The 22,114-nt window shown below is 39.8% G+C and overlaps 6 protein-coding genes across 6 annotated transcripts; 1 reads left to right on the top strand and 5 right to left on the bottom strand.

Moving 5' to 3' along the window:
* Positions 1-623: 623 nt before the first annotated feature.
* Positions 624-1,567, bottom strand: LOC101311476. Its single transcript, XM_004298601.1, has one exon. It carries the CDS (start codon positions 1,539-1,541, stop codon positions 861-863), a length of 681 nt encoding a protein of 226 aa, XP_004298649.1. The 5' UTR covers positions 1,542-1,567; the 3' UTR covers positions 624-860.
* A 2,162-nt stretch (positions 1,568-3,729) lies between these two features.
* On the bottom strand, positions 3,730-4,493 carry LOC101311189 (14 kDa proline-rich protein DC2.15-like). The gene has a single exon (XM_004298600.1). It carries the CDS (start codon positions 4,426-4,428, stop codon positions 4,012-4,014), a length of 417 nt encoding a protein of 138 aa, XP_004298648.1. The 5' UTR covers positions 4,429-4,493; the 3' UTR covers positions 3,730-4,011.
* A 2,597-nt stretch (positions 4,494-7,090) lies between these two features.
* Positions 7,091-8,667, bottom strand: LOC101310897 (L-lactate dehydrogenase A-like). The gene is made up of 2 exons (XM_004298599.1): positions 8,033-8,667; positions 7,091-7,776 (listed from the first exon to the last, which is right to left on the bottom strand). The coding sequence occupies exons 1-2, from the start codon at positions 8,639-8,641 to the stop codon at positions 7,333-7,335; spliced, it is 1,053 nt and encodes a 350-aa protein (XP_004298647.1). The 5' UTR covers positions 8,642-8,667; the 3' UTR covers positions 7,091-7,332.
* Positions 8,668-9,749: 1,082 nt separating this feature from the next.
* On the bottom strand, positions 9,750-10,700 carry LOC101307401 (uncharacterized mitochondrial protein AtMg00810-like). Its single transcript, XM_004300659.1, has one exon. It carries the CDS (start codon positions 10,698-10,700, stop codon positions 9,750-9,752), a length of 951 nt encoding a protein of 316 aa, XP_004300707.1.
* Positions 10,701-15,547: 4,847 nt separating this feature from the next.
* Positions 15,548-19,676, top strand: LOC101310605. The gene is made up of 5 exons (XM_004298598.1): positions 15,548-15,897; positions 15,970-16,047; positions 16,157-16,241; positions 18,332-18,420; positions 19,397-19,676. Exons 1-5 carry the CDS (start codon positions 15,613-15,615, stop codon positions 19,544-19,546), a joined length of 687 nt encoding a protein of 228 aa, XP_004298646.1. The 5' UTR covers positions 15,548-15,612; the 3' UTR covers positions 19,547-19,676.
* Positions 19,677-20,448: 772 nt separating this feature from the next.
* On the bottom strand, positions 20,449-21,877 carry LOC101307119. Its single transcript, XM_004300658.1, has 4 exons — positions 21,635-21,877; positions 21,280-21,451; positions 20,893-20,957; positions 20,449-20,634 (listed from the first exon to the last, which is right to left on the bottom strand). Exons 1-4 carry the CDS (start codon positions 21,767-21,769, stop codon positions 20,449-20,451), a joined length of 558 nt encoding a protein of 185 aa, XP_004300706.1. The 5' UTR covers positions 21,770-21,877.
* Between the last annotated feature and the right edge of the window lie 237 nt (positions 21,878-22,114).

The raw sequence follows: 22,114 nt of genomic DNA, 5'->3' as shown, positions 1-22,114 counted from the left end.
TACAGAAAATGGAAGATGGTGATAGAAATTCAGAACAGGGGATCGGCAAAGGTGTATATGGAAGTGTCTATTGTAACTAGTATTTTGGTTGTGAACTTACTAGTGTATTGATTGGTGGACTTGTCAATGTGTATTCACTATTGTGAATATTATTTTGGTTGTGCAAAATTAATTTAGCCCAGTGCTGCAACAAACATAAGACTAGACTATTATGATTATTCTGCTCTTTAGTTCTAAGCAGTACCAAACATGGATCAGGTATTAATTAGCATATATAAGCTAAGCTTGGAGAGTCCATGACTGTTATAGAAATTAGTCTTGTGTAAGACAGTCATGTGTAACAAACATATTAGTCTTGTGTAAGAGAGTCATGTGTAACAAACATGCAGTTAGTTAGACTCTCCACTCTTTAACATTTGAGAATGATCACTTCCCTTGAGGAGTTGAGGGGCATTGGGAATTTGATGACAGTCATGATATTCATCTGCCTACTTCAATTTCATAAAACAAATTCATCTCGTCTTTTGGGCATTAGGCATTTTTAAGAAGACATTGATAGCAAAACAAATTAATTAAGAGAGAAGAAATAAAGAGCTCTTCGACGGCGCGCCATCAAAAAACTTCAGAGATAATTTTTAGTAAACTATAAATAATTAAACAGAATACAACTTTTTGTTTGATCAGAAACAGAATACAACTTGAAATGTAGCTTATTATCAGCCCAAGAAAGGTACATAGCGCGCAAATTGAAGATCGAGATGCATGTCTACAAAGAGCATCTAATTAACTAATTAACCTAGCTAGCTAGAAATGTTAACTCCAAGTTAACACCATTGAAGTAGCACTCGTACCCATTACACTTAAAGCGGAGGACATACGAAACCAGGAGGAGGAGTTATGCCGCAAGTGATTAAAGCTTGAAGAGCAAGAGGAATAAAGATGTTTAGGTTTAGCAGCTTAAGCCTTATAGTCGTGCACAGACAAATCGCTGCTTCAAGCTCAAGCAACCCTTGGAGGACCGGACAGCAAGCATTCTCAACTGGATTCCCCAACCCTATATGCACCAATCCACCAAGTACATCCACACAAAGCCCTAACTTGAGCGCATCAATAGGACAAGTAGTCGGTGTAGTAGAAGGCGGAGGATGTTTACCCGAGCCACCTCCTCCACCGCATCCGGCACAAGGAGGCGTTGGAGGAGGGATGTAAGGTGGGTTTGTCACCGGAGGTTTATTAATAGGGGGTGTTATAATTGGGGGAGATACAACTGGCGGGTTTTTGTATGGCGGGGGAACTTTCGGGTGACCACCACTTCCGCCTCCGCCACCACCACCACCTCCTCCTCCTCCTCCGCCGCCTCCACCTCCGTGGTGTGGTGGGTGTTTAGGGTGGGGAGGAATTTTGGAATGGCCTGGATGATGTTTAGGTGGTATTGGTGGATGAGGTTGAGTACAAGGGGCACAAGCTTGAACTGGTGGCAACGCAATTACCATGCAAATCAAGAAGATGAAGAACAAGGCAGTAGACTTTGGATCCATCATGTTCTGGGTGCTTAAAGCTCACTAGCTACTACCAGCAGTAGCAGACAGTTATATATTCTTCGTGGGATTTGATGTGTATGAATGAATATGCAAATGGATTGATCCTAGAATTATATAGCTGATGAATTTGATAACGCACCCGTGACTCTGGTTTTTCTCGTACTTGCTTAGAACAATCAAGAAGTTGAGAAAAACTATGAGGGGTATTGTAGAATTCCAAGAGTTCGAAAACGAAAATAATTGCAGAGTTTGGAGTGTTCTTGGTCCTTTCGCAAACTTCGATATACAATCCGTGACCGACTGCAGTGCAATCCGTGATACAATGCATGTGTTCGATTCAGAACCCAGTTCAGTTTTCTCACAGAGAGATTTCTGAGGCTAGCTGGCTAAGATCCATAATATGATCTCTTTATTATTGATTCGCAGGTTTTCCACATTTTAGATGTTTTCTGTCATTTTCTTCTTAGTCTTCCTTATCTTTCTGCTTAACGAAGACTATACACAGACATGGGAAATCATATTTTAATTAAAATGTCCCACTTCATGTCATGAGTAGCTGGCATCAACAAGATAGAAATTAGGGTTTGATCACTTGATGTAGACAGAAGATTATTTTGGGTGCATTTCACGATGTCAACATGTGAATTGGGTAGATACTAGTGCTACAAAATGCATGTACCAGCATGATCATGTCTCCATGATCACTTCCCGGCTTGCACCGTTGGGTCGTTTGATCAGAACCTCTGTCTAGCTTACACAAAAACCCTATTACATATTTATATATCGGAGATTCTTCCCTTCAAAGAGTGAATTTTCACCAACTTTGACAGTAACGGGGCGTCCGTTCACACGCATCGGTCGAACCAAATCCTTCTTCTCTCTTCTTCCTCCTACAACCCTAGTAAGAAATTGTGACAACCTAGCAAATGCTTCGACTACTATTGTTGCAAATCCAAACAATTTACTTCCATCAATTTCCAAGCACGAACAAACAAAAGGAAAGGAACTCAATTATTAGTCTTAACACTCTGTAAAAGTACTTCTAGTTAACTACTAAAACTACACTAACCTTTTCTGTTTTACTAACATTACTCTTAACACCTTCCCTCAAGCCAATCCATCAGATTGCACTAGAAAAGAGCCAATACTTCAGCATTAGGGGTTGTGTTCTTGAATTGTTTATCTTGTATTTTTGGCTATAGTTGTGCACTTTGTTCCAACCATTGTACTTGTTACCAAGCATATGGTTAAGAAGGTGTTAACTATATGTTAGGTTTGTAGTAATTAATCAAGTCATAAGGAGATTTACATCATTCTACATCTTGAGAGTTCCCTATATGTAATTGTTGTAATCTTATTCATCATCAATCAAAGATAGATATTATGTAGCCTCAAAGCTTTTCCTACGTTTTCTTTTAGTTTTCTGCATTTACTTTTCAATCCGTGAATCCTATTAATCATATCATCCATGAGGATCCCTAATCGTTCAGATTACTCTAGCCGAGCACTTTAGGATCGAGGATCTGATTGATGATCATTGGGTCGAGTCGTTGTTGCGCCGCCCAATGATCCATGTTGTGTTGTTGTTGAAACCAACGACGATCACACCGTCGATAGAGGGAGAGTCTGAGGATGGAAATCATGGAATCGGAATGGTTTGGGAAGAAGGTGAAGTGACTTTGGAAGAAGTCTGAGCAGGACCCGCATAGATGTCGGATTCGGGTTTGGGAAGGGTCCATGAGAAGCTAATAGGAAGGTTTGGATTTCCACTGAACTACTACTATGAATTCAACTTTATGGGTTTTGATAGGGATTAAAACAGTGATAGGAAGCTCGAGAGACCCATATTTTTATTTAGGTCGTCGATTAGATAATTTTAATTTTAATCTTTTTACTGCCCTTTGTTTTTTTCTTTTTATCAGAGTTCATTAACCAAACGTACGTTGGTATTTCAATAAAAATAAAAATAAACGTACGTTGGTATGGATTTGTTAGCGCATATAACTTGCACATAACTGGTGCAATGCAAGTGTATCGAGGTGCACGAAATTCGTTCTGATTTTGGAGACAAAATATGTTATTCTTGCTTCAGTACCATAACAAAACAATATTAAGGAGAACCTTCTATATATATATATATATATATATATATATTAGTTGAGTGCAATAATCATCACAATAGTAGTAGTAGGTACTCAAATTCAGTCACTTTCGGTAAAATCCCATTTTATTATCATTACTCGATCTTTCACTAGAATACATGACGGGGAAGAAGGCAAGGAGCCTTCAGTCCATCCAAACAATACATATATATATATATATATATATATAAATGATTATTAGTAAGAATGTGTAATATTGGAGATTACCAATAAAGTAACATCCCAAACCTCTCAGGACAAACACACACCATGAAACGTACAGTAAGGTAACTAAAAACAAGTACTGATCAAGTGGAAATTACTTGCATTCAAGCACATTCATAACCAGATGGAACCTTCTTGCCACAGTAGTTCAAGAGCAAGCTCAACGAGACGGGGACGTTAAGGTTGATGCCCAGAACATTAGCCTTAATAGCAGTGCAAAGGCACACAGCGGCGTCAAGATCAACGAGACCCTGAATGAGGCTGCAGCAAGGGAACTTTGGTGGACCAACCACAAGGTGCACCAAGCCGTTCAACACGTCGGCACAAGCTCCCAACTTCAAGGTGTCCTTGGGGCACACGGCCTTAGAGGGCTTGGGTGGTGCGGGGCTCACGTTCTTTGGGTGGTGGTGGTGGTGCTTCTTAGGCGGTGGTGGGCAAGGAGTGCTTGTGGAAGTGACCAAAGTGAAGAAGAGGAGATTGAGGGAGAGGAAAAAAGCAGTGGTAGTAGCCTTGGAGGCCATTTGATCTCCAGAAATTAAAGATCAGAGGCTTTAAGGTTTCCGAAGATTGAAATAGGGTACTGATGGGATGTGTTTGAAATAAGTGTCTAGCTAGGGTTTTTATAGGGTGGATGGTGAGGCTGAGGCTGGGTTCGGGATTGAAATGATTAATTAAAACTATATATATTTGATCTATGACCCATATGACACATTGGATTGGAAATCATGCCCTATAGTAGTCTACAACCTGGCACTTTGCAGTGTAACATGGATCGGAGGACATGATAAGGTTGAGGGATATTACAGAGTTCGGATTCTTGTGTGGGTTAACTGGTAATCTGGTAAATCTCTATCCAATTTCCAAATTAAGGAGAAAAGCTTGCTTTCGAGTAGAATTGATTGTATAACTGATCAACTCATGATACCATAAACAACCTACCATTTATGGTTTGAAACAATAGACCACCTTAATTGGTGAGAAGTGGAAGACGATCTTTTGGTACTAATTAACTTGAGAACTACTACTGCGTGATCGATGAGACTCATGAGAGTGTACGTACGTAAAGGTCCGAATCGTCTAACATCTCATACTCTGCATTGGACTGCAACCCTAATTGTCATTTAGCTTGAATGTGAACTGGAAATTTCGATCAAGTTTGATGGCTGTCTTTTCACGCAATTTGGGAATGTATAGAATCTAGCTACTAGTTGCAAGGTTGTAGTTATCCAGGAAGGAAACCTCATGGGCGTGGCGGTCTCGTGGTGAGCGTAAGTATGGCCATGGATGAACTAATTTCCCACAATTAAACAGTGTTCTATATATGAAAATTAATCAACGGTCTATACCACCTGCCTATGGACGTACGGATAGATATTTTCTGAAACTAAACTGAATTGATTGTTTAGGGCTTTAGGCTGCCGGCCGGACAGTTCATCATTGGACATATAACAACAATGTATTTTGGGTCGGAAATATTGGAAACACTGGCTAGCTAGCTAAGTACTCTTGCACTTCCATAACGACACCATTCAGAGACATCGATCCACAACACCAGTGCTGGCGGCAAATCCAGGTGGGAATAATAGTCAAGGAAAATGTTATTAGCTGAACCGCTTTTCTTATTATCACAACCTGCATTCCTAATTTCCAAGTGTATCATCCAGTGATGGAAATAATTACTTGACAAATACATGATGCATGATGATCATTTTCGATATATCATGTACTGGCAAATGGCAAATGTCAAGTGGCAACTGGGAACCACCTATATACTCTTAATATTCTTTCATGGAATGCATCAAGCCAAATATAGGAGGAGGTGGACGTCCTTATACAGGATTATATATAGGACAAGGCCTAGTTCGGATGCATCTAAGCATGTTGGCTAGAGAAATTGAATTTTGTACAATAATATTGTAAGGAAATAAAGCTACTTATTAGCTACACGTATTGTGATTGTATGGCCTAGAAGTTAAACTGTGATCAATATGAACAGCATAACCGTCAGCTCTGACTATCCAGTGCAATCTCCGTCCGTGACTCGACCTCGACCTCGGATAATTGATCGGATCGGTTTCTCTGAGAACAAAATTATGCAGAATGGTCCACAAAATTCACAAAGAGCAAGCTAATGCGATATGTGCAGCATTAAACTATTGATAAGTTGGTGAATACGACGCCTAATACAGCTATACAACTCAGTCTGTAGCTAACTCTCGTGAACTCCCTTTACAATCACGCATGTACTCCAGCCTTTTAATTTACATGATCAGCATCGATTGTCACTTATGTCTCTATGTGCTCTACGAACTCACTGTTTTGTCTACCGACTAACAGAGAACGATTAAAATATCATTCAAGCACGTGTACGTCGATATATTGCATGTTATCAACCAAAACATGGAGATAGTTAGCATCACTTTCGATTCCTGTGTTCAGTATCCGATCGCGATGCGGCACTAATCTCAATTAGTACGTTCTCACTTCTTGACTTACGTCAATATTATTGAGCTGCATACTACCAAGTACCAACAAATGCAGCAAGAGTTCAAAATTACTATCTATGCAGCATGCAGTACCAGTAGTCGATCACTTTATCTATGCACGGTGGTTCTACAATCTACACTAATTAAGCGCCGGCCTCTACTTCATACGTTTTGATTTCATTATGTGGTTGTTTTAAACATCAAAGCAATTTGATTTGAATGATTTCCATGATCAGAGTCTTTATATATGCAGAGGAATTGAAACTTCAAAACTTTAAACAAATGGAGCAACCTGATCGGTACTGGTGAAATAACGGCAGAGAAAGCTACAATCAACACAACCCCAAATCTCTGGTCGTCCTTCGGCGCTCTTAGATTCTAGAGCTCCAACTACGTCGCCTCTTCATATTTGGCTGTAAACTTTTCTGGCCTCGTCGGACGCAAGTGTTCGTTCCTTGTATTTTCTTTTTATTTTGGTCAATATTCTTTCCTTGTATTTTTCGTTTGCTGTTTTCTAAGGGGGCTTTGAGTTTTCTCGATTGGGCCTTATTTGTTGTCTTTACTATCGAAGTTCTTGTGTCCGAAGGTAGAATACAGCCGAAATGTCAAAAATCGGGGATGGGCTGAGTTATAGGCCGAAGAAAAAAAGAGAAGAACAAAATGGATCGATAACGAGTCTACGATTGCAACTTGCAAGAGAAAGGTGCCAAGATCAATGATTTTGAATGTCATTGCTGTGCCATATCACGAAATCAATCCCAAGTTACTATTGTTCAACACCAAAAGGAGTCTCCGATCTCATATAAGCTAGGGGTCGGATCAAATTTATAACACACACTACAAGCAAAAACAGCATGAGAATACGTCACAAAACCCTCAAAGGAACAAGTGACCGTTTTGTTAGTTTGTAAATTCATTTGTCTATTAGTCTTCAATCTTTCATAGTCCCAACTGAACTTGCACCTCCAAAATGGTCTTAGCAGAGTCCCTGAGCTTCTGTTCCTCTTCATCTGTCAAATGCACATTGGTCACCCCCAAAACTCCACTCCTTCCGAGCTGAGCCGGCAAGCTCAAGAACACATCCCCACCATCAACACCATAGAACCCCTTTGCAAGCACCGAAACCGGGTGGATACTCCTCTGGTCTCTCAATATGCTCCGAGCTAATCCAGCTGCCGAGTACCCTATTGCCCAAGAAGTATATCCTTTGAGACTTATCACCTCAGAAGCACTGTCCACTACTGCTTTGTGGATGCTCTCAAGGGTTTCTTTCTCATATGCTATCTGCTGCTTCTCTAAGAAACTCAACACCGGAACTCCCCCAACGCTAATGCTCGACCATAGTGCCACTGAGCTATCACCATGCTCCCCCACAATGTAAGCCTAAAACCATCATAAGTAAACAATCAAGCATGTGAATTCACTCATATTTGATCAAGATCAAACTAGCACGAATACAGATTATTTTCACAAGTAGCTCATTAACCCAGATCATAAATACGGTCCTAATATCAATTGAGTTCCAACCAAGCAGGGCCTGAACCCGGACATACTCGAGAGTAGTACGTAATGCTAAAACCACATCACCATTATACCCAATTTTTCGAAATGAAAGTGATAAAATGAACAAGTCACTGACCTGCACATCCTGAGCGTTAACGTCAAGATGATCGGCAATACGAAACCGAAACCGGGAGGAGTCCAGATTGGTACCCGACCCGATAACCCGGTTGCTGGGGAACCCGGACAGCTTCCAGGCCACATAGGTCAACACATCGACCGGATTCGAGACGATCAGCAAAATGGTCTCCGGCGAGTACTTGGCAAGCGGAGGGATGATCTTGCGGAAGAGGGCGACGTTCCTCTGGACCAGGTTGAGCCTGGACTCGCCGTGGATCTGGCGGGCGCCGGCGGTGACAATGCAGAGGTCGGAGTTGGAGGTGACGGCGTAGTCGACGGAGGCGTTAATCTTGGTGCGGGGGAGGAAGGCGGCGGCGTGCTGGAGGTCGAGCATCTCGCCGCGGAGCTTGTCGGGGATGGCGTCGACGAGGACGAGCTCGTCGGCGAGGCCCTGGGTGAGGATGGTCTGGGCGATGGCCATGCCGACGTTGCCGGCGCCGATGACGGAGATCTTGGTGTGACGGTTGGAGGAGGAGGGAGGGGCGGCGCCGTGGATGGGTTTGAAGAAGGCCTGGGTCAGGTCCAGGCCTCCGGGGCCAAGGGACGAAGCTGAAGTGGTTTTGTGCATGACTGGTTTTTGGGTTGGTTTGTTTGTTGGTTGCACAAAACGGAAGCAGGGAAGTGAGATTTTATGGGGAGAGAAAAAGTTGGAGAGTTGGTGAGTGGGGAAGAAGGAATGGTCGCTTTTTTCTTTTTCAAAGGTCAAGGTGTTCTGGAAAGGACCAATACCGTGGGCAAAGGGAAAACTAGGGAGTCGGAGTTGTACGGTTTTCTACTTCGTCGCCTAAACGGCGGTAGAATCTTCAACGTCGTTGAATTTTAAGGAAACTGTGAGGGTTTATCGTGCTTCGTCTCGAGTATTATCTTTTGTAACACGAATTGCTCACGTTACTGTGACCATCTAATATTTTCGATTCTTCTTTACGGTTTATGTTTCCGAGCTTGGTATTACGTTTTAGGAATTAAAATTATTTATAATTATCATTTTGAATAGATGTTTTGTTTGGTAAAATTTTAAAACCTGCTTATCTAAAATTTTTTAGTTTAAATAACCATGATTTTAAAAAACAGGTGGGGGGTTGCTTATTTAAAACTGAGTTTTTTAAAAATTAAGTTTTTAAACCATAATACCAAACTAAGCTTTACTTATGATGACGCTTTTAGTTTCTGCATTTTAATTTTGAGTAGAGGATTAACCATGATGGTAAATATGATATAGTTATATATGTTGTAACACTATCTTAAGTTTTTTTTTTTTTTTTTTTTCTGACTTTTGAGGCATCTAAATAGACATATTTCTTTCTCTCTGTGCTCTGCCTTCTCTCTAGAAACTAGAGAGAGAAAGTAGATCTGAACCCTGTACTCCCCCTTCTCTCTTGCTCTGGTCTAGGTCCTTCCGGGTCTAGATCTCTCGCTTGAGGGTCGGGGGAGTGTGATCTTGTTCGGGCTTCTAGTCCCAGTGCCCACGTCTTTGTTTGCGGTTTGTCTTTCGGTTTGTTTTCCCTTCCCGTTCATATAAACTATAGAAAATGATATTGGAGAAATTTTCATATATTCACAGTATGAGGTTTACAGCTCTATATACACAGCAACACAACTACAAGATCCACAATCTTAGGCCTATGATTAAGTACTACCATAAGTGTACAATCTGACAAAGAACACAAATCAAGTCATTAACTTGCTGTGACAATTACTTCCTTATTTGCTGAGATTCCTTCCTTAACTGGTGCAGCAGGATCTTCTTCCTCAAGACTCCCCCTCAAGTTAGAGTGTATATTAATTACACTCAACTTGCTAAGTAAGGCTTTAAACTGTGCTGCACTCACCGACTTAGTGAACAAATCTGTCGGCTGCTCTTTGGTTCTAACATGAGCTGGTTTAATCACTCCCCTCTGCACTTTTTCACGCACCACATGGCAGTCGATCTCTATATATTTCGTACGCTCATGAAACACCGGGTTTGAAGCTATGTGGATTGCAGCTTGGTTGTCACAGTATAGCTTAACTGGTTGTTGGTGATGTATATTCAAATCACGCAATATGCTAAGCAACCAAGTTACTTCACAACATGTTGTCGCCATTGACCGATATTTTGCCTCTGCACTGGAGCGTGCCACAGTGGTTTGTTTCTTTGTCTTCCATGAAACATGTGCATTTCCAATGAGTACACAGTAGCCTGACACAAACCTTCTTGTATCTCTACATCGAGCCCAATCAGCATCGCAAAATGCTCTCAATTCTAAAGGACCTGTGGAAGACAACAATACTCCTTGACCTGGCGTCTGCTTAATATACCTCAGAACCTTGTGTGCTGCTTTAAGGTGTGGCTGCCTTGGTTTGTCCATGAACTGACTCAATATGTGGACAGCATAAACCAAGTCCGGTCTTGTAATGGTCAAATATATGAGCCGCCCCACAAGCCTCCGATATTGAGAAGGATCTTGTAACAAAACTCCATCTGCTTGGGTGAGTGACAAATTCTGCTCAACTGGAAAAGATGAAGGCTTGACACCAAGGAAACCTGTGTCTTCAAGAATCTCCAAAGCATATTTTCTTTGACACAATACAATTCCTTTCTTTGATCTCGCCACTTCTATTCCTAGAAAATACTTGAGTTGCCCCATATCCTTTAATTTGAAACAACTTGAAAGAAACTGTTTAGTCTTCAAAATGTCATCCAAGTTGTTCCCTGCCAATATCACATCATCCACATAAACTAATAAAGCTGTAAACCTTCCTTGATAGTTTCGGACGAACAGAGAATAATCCGACTAAGACTGGTGAAACCCTGCAGACTTAAGTGCACTCGAGAGCTTTATGAACCATTGCCGTGAGGCTTGTTTGAGGCCATAGATTGATTTGTGTAGTTTGCACACTCTTGTCTCCCCCTTTCGTCCGAAACCAGGAGGAAGCTGCATATATACTTCTTCATAAAGATCACCATTCAAAAACGCATTATTCATGTCTAATTGGTGTAAGTGCCAATTTTTCTGAGCTGCAAGACTAAGAAGAACTCTCACAGTTGTTAACTTGGCAACATGAGCAAATGTTTCCCGATAATCCACACCTTCTACTTGGCTGTAACCTTTTGCGACTAACCGAGCCTTATATCGCTCAATTGAGGCATCTGGGTTGTGTTTGATCTTGTAGACCCACTTGCAACCAATGGGTCTTTGTTAGGCGAAAGCGCTACCAAACTCCTGTGTGATTAGACTGAAGAGCTTGGATCTTTGTATGCATTGCCTCTCTCCATTGTGGATGTTTCACTGCCTGTGAAAAAGAGGTTGGCTCTTTTTGGATGGTAAGTTTAGTGGTGAAAGCCCGATGGTTAGATGAAAGTCTGTTGTATGATAATACATGAGAAAGAGAATGGACAGTACCTTGAGGAACCCCGTTCGTTGAAGATGATTGTGCAGGTCGAGAGGGAAGAGCAGCTTCGACGTGAAAATCTTGGAGAAAGGATGGTGTTTTGGTAGGTCTACTAGAGCGACGTGGTGGTGGTGATTGTGAAGGAAGCACTGTATCAGAATTTGTGATTGATGAGGAAGGTAAAGAGTTCAAAATCAAAGATGTGTTTGTACTTGATGTTGTGTCATTAGGAGGATTTGTAGGGATAGAATCTTGAGTGGGTGATGAAATCTTGTCATCAAAGGATAATGGAGTTGTTTGAGGAGAGAAAATAGCATCACGATTTGTGGGGTTTGAAGGAGAAGAGAATTGAAAGGGAAAGGAATCTTTAAAAAACACAACATCGCGGGAAACAAATGCTTTTTCTTCTTCCAAATCATAAACTTTATATCCCTTTTTACCGTGAGGGTAGCCCAAGAAAACACACTTTGTTGAACGAGCGTCAAACTTTGATGGTTTGAGAGGATGTGTAGATGCAAAACACAAACAACCAAAGACTTGGAGATGAAGGTAGGTTGGTGCCTTATGAAATAACATTTCAAAAGGTGTTTTTCCTTTGAGAATTGGTGTTGGTGTCCGATTTATAAGATAAGGCAGTTAGGATGGCATCCCCCATTAAATTTTTGGTAAATAAGCTTGGAAGAGAAGAGCACAATCAACATTAAGTAAATGTCTATGCTTACGCTCGGCCACACCATTTTGCTGTGGTGTGTTGACACAACTAGTTTGGTGGATTATCCCTTTTGACGCATAAAAGTGGTCCATTTGAAACTCAGGACCATTATCACTTCGCACAATTTTGACTCTTTTGCTAAATTGGCTTTTGACTAGTTGGATGTAATTGACAAGGAGATTGCGTGCTTCAGACTTGCGTTTCATTAAATACACCTAAGTGCACCTAGTGTGATCATCAACTACAGTGAGAAAATATTGTGCACCAGTGTATGTAGGAACATGATACCCACCCCAAATATCGACATGGATCAATTCAAAAGGAGACTCACTAGAATGAATATGTAAAGGAAAAGACATTCTGGTTTGTTTAGCCAAAGGACATACAGAACAATTGCTTGTATCACAAGCCTTATTTGTAGGGAAAGGAAATAGTGAAGAAACTTTATTTGAAGGATGACCTAGCCTTTGGTGCCAAAGACTTTGAGTGCGACCATGGACTGCATTACATGATCATTTCTTGATCATGTCGAGGCAGTAAAGTCATTCCCTCTCAGTTCCCGTCCCAATCATCTTCCCCGATCGTAGGTCTTGTATAAGACAAACTTGTGTAAGAAAGATTGTAACGTAAAAGACTAAAAGGAGTCATAAGCCAATTTACTGACAGAGATCAGGTTCAAATAGAAGAATGGGACATAAAGAACATTATGGAGAACAAGATCAGGAGAGAAGATGACTTTGCTAATGTGTGTGACTCGTGTGGTAGTTCCATCTGGTAATTTAACGAAACGATTGACAACAAACTTTAAGGAGGTAAGAAGGTTTGGACGGCAGACTATGTGATCACTAGCTCCACTATCTAGGATCCAAATAGTTTCTTTACCGTTTTGTGAAAGGTCAAATGCTTTACCTAAGAGTTCCTCATAATTGGGAACATTACCGACTTGATTGACAACGGTCACACCAGATTTGTTTTTGTAGATGAGACCCAGCAGTTGTCGGCATTCTTCTTGAGAGAAGGGAAAACTCATGGCATGCTCCCCTTTGTCATTCAATGAGATCACATTATTTCCTTTGGAGCTTCCCTCTCCCATGATGGCTTTTCTTCTCCGACAATACTCGTAAGTGTGATATTTACCATTACAGAAAGTACATTTGAGATGTGCATGGCAATTTTTGGTGGCATGATTGTTTTTATTGCACTTCTCACACCGCACTGTTCCATCTCCATCTTCACTTTCATGGTTGCCTCTTCACCGCAAACGCAGTAGCCTCTGGCTGGGACAAGGTTTTGTGGACAACTCTGCTTGCTTCTCATGGAGGAGTGCCATCGAATAAGCCTTGTTTACAGTTGGGAAAGGCTCCATGTTCACTATGCTGCTTCGAGTTGCTGCAAAGTTGTCGTTCAGGCCCATCAAGAATTTCATCGTCTTCTGTGTATCCACGTAAGCTTTAATCTCCTTGGAAGCTTCACATGAACAGGGAGGAATTTCACATAGCACTTCCTTCTCATCCCATAAGCTTTTGAGTTTGGTGAAGAAAGAGGTGACTGAACTGTTAAAGGAAGAAAATATGTTGCTGATATATTGCTGATTCGTTGCTGGCATGATTGATAGATAGATAGTCACTATTGTGATTATAGGAGTGAATGTAGGATCTGGTTTATTTGTATTTATTCCTTACCTAGAATAGCTTCTGGAACTTGTATATTATAGCATAGCTTTGTACGATTGAGACAATCCAATATACACTCATTCACATATCAATTTATCATGGTATCAGAGCGGGTTACGAACTTGTACCCTGCTCACAGTCATGAATAGCATTCTTGATATGGAACAGCTGCACGGTGTTAGTGTGAGAAAATCTTTCCTGTAATTCTTGCCACATACCTCTTGCAATCTTGCAATGGATGACGCTGTCAGATAATGCTTTGGACATAGATCCCAATAGCCAAGTCTTCACTAAGATATTGCATTAGTCCCATTGTGATTGCTCTTCAACTCTCTCGGTTGATCTCTGGATCGTTCCATCAATGAACCCCTTTTTGTTCTTAATTATAAGAGCCATGCTCATAGACTGAGCCCAGGTGGTGTAGTTGTCCTCTACCAAGGGTTGTGCCACCAAGACTACTCCAGGCTGGTATGAGTGGTGAATAAACAAGGGGTGATGGTAATTTTCCCAAGGTTTTGACATCTTCAGTGTAGTCGAAGACTTGCCGTGTTCAACGACTTTGTTATCTTCGTCCCCTGGCATGCAAGCTTTGATTTGTTTTAAAAAATTCTGATGTGATGTGGGTTTGTTTTAGGTCTCAGATCGATGCTCTGATACCATATTAGAAAATTATATTGGAGAAATTTTCATTTATTCATAGTATGAGGTTTACAGCTCTATATACACAGCAACACAACCACAAGATCCACAATCTTAGGCCTATGATTAAGTACTACCATAAGTATACAATCTGACAGAGAACACATATCAAGTCATTAACTTGCTGTGACAATTACTTCCTTATTTGCTGAGATTCCTTCCTTAAACTGGTGCAGCATGATCTTCTTCCTCAAGATAAACATCTCCATCCATGGCTGCCAAAGTTCTCATTTCAATCCTCCTCCCATCTCTTCTCTTCTCTCTTTTTTTCAACCCATTCCACCTCAATCCCCAAAACCTTCCTCTCTCCTCTGCTAGTTGTAGTAAGCTCCACCCCTCCGTTGCCGCTAGAGTAACGTCCCCGGAATCGGCTTTGAACGGTGTTTTAGACGCTAGAACGACCCTGTCTTTTTCAATAACAGATAAGTGGGGAGATCCCTGGAGATTCCACCATGGGTGTTGGTGCGAAGGTTTGCAGCTTCATGGTAGCAAGCAAAGAAAAGAGGACGGCGATGGATCCATTGCAAAACCCCCCTTCGACGACAGCGGCTGTTTTTCCAACAAAGTTGGTGATGCATTTGTGATATTAGGGTTGAGTCTGTGTTTAGACTTTTGTTTGTTGGTCTTGATGTTTTGGACCTTATATTTTACATTATGTTTGTACCCCTTCGTGGGTTTTACCCTAGTGGGTCTGTGTGTATTAATCTGGGCTAGTTGCCTTTATTTAATACAGTTCTCTATTTTAATCAAACAAATTTTTTTTTTTGAGAAGAATGAAAAATATATTTATCTAAGTTTTTTCTCGATAAACTTGTAACTATCCTCGTGAGGGAGTGTATATCCTCCTAAAATAACTTTATCATACTGTATGATATGACATGTTTATTGTAAATGTGTCTAATTGTATGACACATTTCTGATATAAAAGCTTTTAAAAAGATAAATAATCATCACATAATCATTTAGTTGTCTTTTTAATAATAATAACCACAATTCATATCTTGTGAGACATACCGTACCACGCAGTATATTAGAATTTTCAATAAAAAACAAACGGATTTAGCGCGAGACTTGAGAGGAAGAATGGGGGACTCACTAGCAGAGCTGGAGCGAATCCAAACCCAAATCCTCGACCGCACTTCAGACCTGGAGATCTCCTTCGCCTCTCTTCTTCCCCAAACCGCCACTCAAAACGACGCCGTCTACGGCGGCACCGGAGCTCGCCTCTCCGCGATTCTCAAATCCAAAGGCGTCAACGACTTCTCTTTTAAGAGAGTCGCCTCCGATTACTACGACTGGCCTCTCGAATCCCGGCGCGACGCCGTCGGAGCCGCCTCCGTCCAACATCTCTGCAAAAGCATTGTTCTGGTAACAAAATCAAATCTCTAATCCCTCCTCGCATTTTTGCTTTTTGATTATCTAATACTGAATTTTCGATAGGTTAACACTCAAGCCATTCCTAGTGTGGTTGACTGTAGTGACCGCAACAATTCAAAGTATTACGTTGTGGTCGTTCAGGTACTTCATTTTTTATTTTTTATTTTTTATTTTATTTTTTTATAATATTATTGGCAATGCTGGTGTATGAATGATCTGAATGGTGGAACTTTATTGCTTTTGGGTGCAGTATGCTGCTAGGTTTAATGCCGAAGCTGTTAAAAACTTCTTGTATACGCTCAACCAAGGCAAAATCGCCAAAAAGAAGTTCAACTGTCAGTTCTTTACACTATCTTAATAATCAATGACTAATGTGTGCTATTTGCGTCTCAAAATTTTATGTCTTTGTTTTTGTCTTTTATGTTCGGTAAGTTTGAGATGAAGTGCTCTCTTTGCTTGAAATGCTGGTGACAGACTTACTTTGCATTATGGAGAATTCCCATAGCTGTTCACTTTAGATAGTGTGAGTTTGTCATGGTGTTGTACTTCTGTGTAGGTGGTGGTAATCATATGTCTCTGTGGTGAATGCTATTCACTACAAATACGAAGCAAAGATGTGGTTTTGCAATGCTAATATTTTGCAAGTCATAGGATGCAGTGTGATTTAGATGGTAGTGCTGCCAATATTATGTCTTTGCGGTAAATGTATTAATACAAACACACTATAAAATATAAAGCAAATATGGAGTTTTACAGCAATTCTAGTATTATGTACGGTATAGCTAGGTAGCAGCCTGATGGTGAGTTTCCACATCTAATGTTCTGAAACATGTTAATACTGTGTGCATGATTTCTTGGATACTTCACATTTCTTTTGTCACTTTCTCAAAAGAAGTTGGTCTAACTCTTTGCACATAGATCTTCTTGAGGACCTATCATCTAAGAAAATTGTTTGAAGGATTTTATTTGTGCATATGTCAAAGTCCTTTCTGTCGGAGCCTTCACCTTGAGTGTCTCAATGGAGATGAAAAAATAACATTTTTTTCTTATTCATTTCTTACCTTTTGAAAGCCTTGTTCAACTCCAGTTATGCACTATGCACACACCTGCTTTATGTGTACAATCACCTTTTTGTGATGCGTATTGTAGAATTTGTCACAGCAATCATTTTTTTAATTGGCTTTATGTAAGATCTTCTCAGATTCTCCCATTTCTTTGTTTCCACTCTTAAACAAGGTTGGTCCAGTTCCTTGCACATAGTTCTTCCTGGTTACATATCATCTAATAAATATGGTACCCAGGATCTTAACTGTGCCTACATCAAAGATTCAAAAGAAAGAACTGTACTTGTAGAGCCTTCTCTTTTTAAACTCATGGAGATGTGCTCCAATGTTATTGGATGACATTTTCCCTACTCTTTTTTGCCTCGCTTAGACTGTTGATTAGAAAGCAAAGAAACTTGGTCCAATGCCATTCTATACTTGTTGTGTATAAATCCTGTTTTATTTCTATAATCATCACCTTTTTCCACATCTACTGCTGGGGTGTTCCAGAATTGCCTGCAATTTGCATGATCTTCTCATACTCATCCCATTTCTTTCTTCACTCTCATAAAAGTTGGCCCAACGCTTGGCACAGTCAGTACTAAATGTACAAGAAATGCTTGCATGATTTTATGTGTGCATACATCAAACTAACAATGCTTCTGCTTGAATCTTCTCCTTAAAACCATATGGAGATGTGTTGCAATGTTTATGAATCCCATACTTTCTTTTCACCATCTTTTGTCTTTATGGGAGTCCTGCTTTCTATAATTAATCATCTTTCGTTCTTTCTATGTACTATAGAAGCACTCTTTAAGTTTGTTGCACTTTGGCTTTCAGATCCAAGTTTATATCACTTGTATGCACGATCTTTTCAGATCCAATATGTATCATCCCATATCGTTCTTAGTATCTAGAGAAAGAAAAACAAGTTTTTCCACTTCTTTGCGCAAAGTTGTTATTAGGATCCTACTATCCAAGGAAATGGTTTCCAATATTTTATCTGTGGGGACTTGTAATGAAAAATCTCTATTTGAACCTTCTTCTAACTCCTAAACAGATGTACTAGTATTACTTGATAACAAGTTTTTTGTGTTTGTGTTTGTTTTTGTTTTTGTTTTTTTTTCTTATTTGCTTGTTCGATTACTCGCTGAAAAAAGAAAAAAAGTAATAATAACTTTCTTTTGTTCTTTTATACTGAATTATTTCTAGAATTCTTTTCTAACAACTACAAGTGTTTCATTTCTCAAAGTTTGATGCACTGTTGACCTTTTCTCTTGCTTCTTTATAGTCAGGTTTCCTAATATATTGAAATTTTCACTTTTCATTTACTTTTTTACTTATTGTTTCAAGGATGATAGTGGTTGTGTCTGATAATGCAGTGAGGCTTGCACCTGAGGAGACTTCAATACAATTGACTGGGTTTGAGCACAACGCAGTTACATGTATTGGCATGAAAACAGAAATTCCGGTCAAGACTTGTTTCTTGTTTTTATTTACTTTGCATTTGATTTCCTTTGCTTCTAGAATTACTTTTGATAATCTCATGGTACCAGAATCATTTTGGCTTGATATGACATTAAAGATCCCTGATTTATATTGGCTATTGCTGTGTCTTGATAATTATAACATCTGGTTCAGATTCAGATGTGATTTATGAGAGTTATACTAGGATATAAGTTCTACTGAACAATTGGTTTTGTTTAAACTTCCTCTACTTTGCTCTTTTACTGTACCATGCACAGGCACTTTTTACAACACATTGCAACCGTCCCGTGTTTTAGAAACAAACTACTTCAGTGTCCTTTCATGCTACTCTAAGCTCTAGCAGACAGGCCCCCCAGGTTTGGGAACCCTCTGTTTACAACTTGAAATCCTTCCAACCTTCAAAACCATTGAGCTGGTCCACTGCTCCTGAAATCAACTCTGTCGATGTTCTATCCCTGGACTGTCAAGTTTTGGTTTGCCATTTGGTGGTCCATTATATTGGCTGTCTTGTTTTCTTTGGCCTGCGTTGTATTTGTTGTCTTGATCAATGTTTCCTCCAGATTGCCACATTGGCAATAAGCTGATTGACAGTGAGAAATAGAAATCTCTAGCTGGGTTTCCTAGACATCAAACAACCTCTAGTATGTGTATGCACATGCATTGATATAGGGAGTGTCGTGTAAGGTTTCACTTACATAGAAAAGCTTGGAACAATGGATATTCACATGAAATTCTCTTGTGTCATATAATGTTGTGGTATGCTTGAAAATATTAGAAATAACTTGACATTGGGAAATGACTTTGTACTGATTGTTCATGATCACTGACCACAACCTAACATATTATGGTGTCCTAATTATTGGTAAGCATAAGATAAGACAAATGCACATCTGTGCATATGAAGATAGTGTATTCTAGTAGTCTTGTGTTAATTGACTGTTCTTGTCGGTTGATTTCAGGTTATTTTGGATGAAGCAATTCAGAAACTTAATCCTGATTTCTTCTGGTTGGGTGGTGGAGAGGTTGATCTGAAGCTGGGTATCAAAACCTCCCAGTTCATAAATGTTGTTAAACCTTTTATTGTGAGCTGTAGTAGTGCACTTGATTGATACATATAAACTAGATTCCAAATTTCTGTATGAACAGTATATCAGAGCACATGTTACTATGTTAGAGACCAAAGAACTGTCATTATCAGAGTGATCTTGCAATAAAGAGATGTCCATTTCGCCTCCCGAAATAAGGTTATTTTCCAATGAAAGACTGATGCAGCCACTCATGAATAGTAGATGAAACTAGTATAGAATGGTGTGCTGAACTGCATTCAAAAATCCATTTAGCAACTCGGTGCTTTTACTTCCTCCTAAAACTTTGATGTGAAGTCGATCGTAATTTCTAAAGCAGTGTAGTACATGAGGTAAAATCTTGACAAGTTGACATTTCCATTGCAGTCAATGTGCTTTCATTTGTATACTCCTTGGCTATGGATTGGGGGAGACAAAAAAGCTTTAGTTGCAAACTGGACATGCTTAATTTGGGAGACGCATATTAACAGGTACAAAGCATCCTAGTTTTTAATTTTTATTCAAGAATAATACCAACCAAATGGGTGCTCTACTAGACATCCCATGTAATAAGTTTCAGCCAAGATGATGATGATCACAAATTCACAATCATTCATCCCCTATACAAACAAATACAACAAGAGGTGCCATCATCCATCAAATCACCATTTTGTCTCTGCTACCAAAAACAAAAACACAACTTGGGTTGGATGATCTGATTCTGACTTATCACTGAAGAAGACAGAATTTATATTGCTCTTGTTCTTTTCTAAGCAACTTTATTATTCTTGTCGTAGAATTTTCGCAAATTACAAATGTGATTCCAACCCACCAAGAAAAATTACTGTATTCTTTTTTCAAAGAACTAGCTATAGAAACGAAGTATACAAACTCATCACAAGTAGCTAGGACGCTGGTTGACATGATATGGAAGCATGTATCAATTTCTAGGGCCTTTCATTGTGAATGGGTGGTTTCTTGTGAGGGTTTGCATAGTCCATGACACCAACATCCTCGTCAATAGCTGCTTCATTTGAACTTCCCTCAGAATCTGTATCATGATCCTCCTCAATGTCATTGTCTTGTGTTGCAGATCCCAGTACCGATCGCGCCTGCCTCTTCGATCCCTGTAACTATCAGTTATGTAAGACTGTAAATCGATCATTATATCATTGTGATATATTGCGAAGGTTGCATGATCGAGTTTCGCTAATTAATGGATAGAAGCTAGCAGTGCATCTGTGCATGCATGAGCGAATCACATGTTCTCATTTCCTCACAGGGAACATTGTCAATTTGTATAGATGGCCACTTGCACCATCAATCTAACACATTAATCCATCATGTGAAAAATTCTATAAAACCTGAAATACAGTGGATCGATTATGTACCTTCAGTTCAATCTGATATTGCTGGTCAATCTGAGAAGAAGTAAATAATGTAACAACATCGAGTCCTGCACATCCCACAACTCCACCATATTATCGACAACAACATACAGTATATATATAATCACAATAAAAACGTGTTAATTAAAGTTTCTACCTCGCGTTTGCGAGGTTTGTTTAAAAAAAAAAAATTAAAAAAAAATTCTGAAATACGCAGAAAACCAACTGGTGATCAAGTGCATCGTCATTTCTATGGATTTTCATTTTCTTGTGAAACTAAGGTGCATTAAGGCTGCAAACCAATTGACCAATAAAGAAGAAGACAGCAAAACAAACAAAGAGATCGACTCCCTTAACTCAATCAAAGATACATAAGAATATATCAGGTACCTGATGATGAAGTTGGTTTAGAAGCAGCTTCTCCTTGTTTCTTCGAAACATCAGCCTTCTCGTGGATGACTACTGTTTCAGGGTTTTTCACTTGTACTGACATGGAAGGCCTCCGAGTTGATGATGGCATTGATGTGGTCTCGGAAAGTTTGGTCAATACTCTCTCTAAATCCTGTACCAAAATCAAAAATTAATTAGCCCTCTTAAAAATACATTCGCCACTAATTACATACATGCAACGTTCTATCAAATGATCATGATGATTCGACGACTCAGTTACACGGTTTCACCATGCATGTATACAACCTAGATAGAAATAATTTTAACTCAGATCTTATTGGAAAATTTTGCAGACCTCATTAACAGAATCGTGGAATTGGCTGCCACTTTCCTCAATAGAGAAGCCTAGAACTCGGCCGGCATTGCATGCATACATATGCATATAGAGACATGATACCAGAACAAGGAGAACAATGATTTTCGGAGTCATGATATATCTATCTATATTATGAAAGATGGGTGTTTCTGATCGAGGTTATGATATCGATCTGTGGTTTGAAGTGAAATGTATAATGACGATCGATACTGATAGAGTAGAACTAGCTAATAACTGATATTCCGGTAGCTCTCTCTGTTTTTGTAGGCCGGCGATGAGTGTTAGGTTTGTATGTGAAGGCGGTATTTGTAGTAAGAGAAGAGGGGAGGAGCAATAAATATTTGTAGTAAGAGAACATGCAGGTGTTTGGCTTATCAATTAACCTCCAATACCAAACTCGATCAATATTTTTGAGGGTCTCCCTTGTCCCCCTCTCCTTTCTTTATCTCTCTCTCTCTC

The sequence above is a fragment of the Fragaria vesca genome, linkage group LG5 (genome assembly GCF_000184155.1).
Source record: "Fragaria vesca subsp. vesca linkage group LG5, FraVesHawaii_1.0, whole genome shotgun sequence".
NCBI classification, from domain to species: Eukaryota; Viridiplantae; Streptophyta; class Magnoliopsida; order Rosales; family Rosaceae; genus Fragaria; species Fragaria vesca.
The sequence above is the reverse complement of the archived record's forward strand: the minus strand, read 5'-3'. Positions and strand labels throughout refer to the sequence as shown.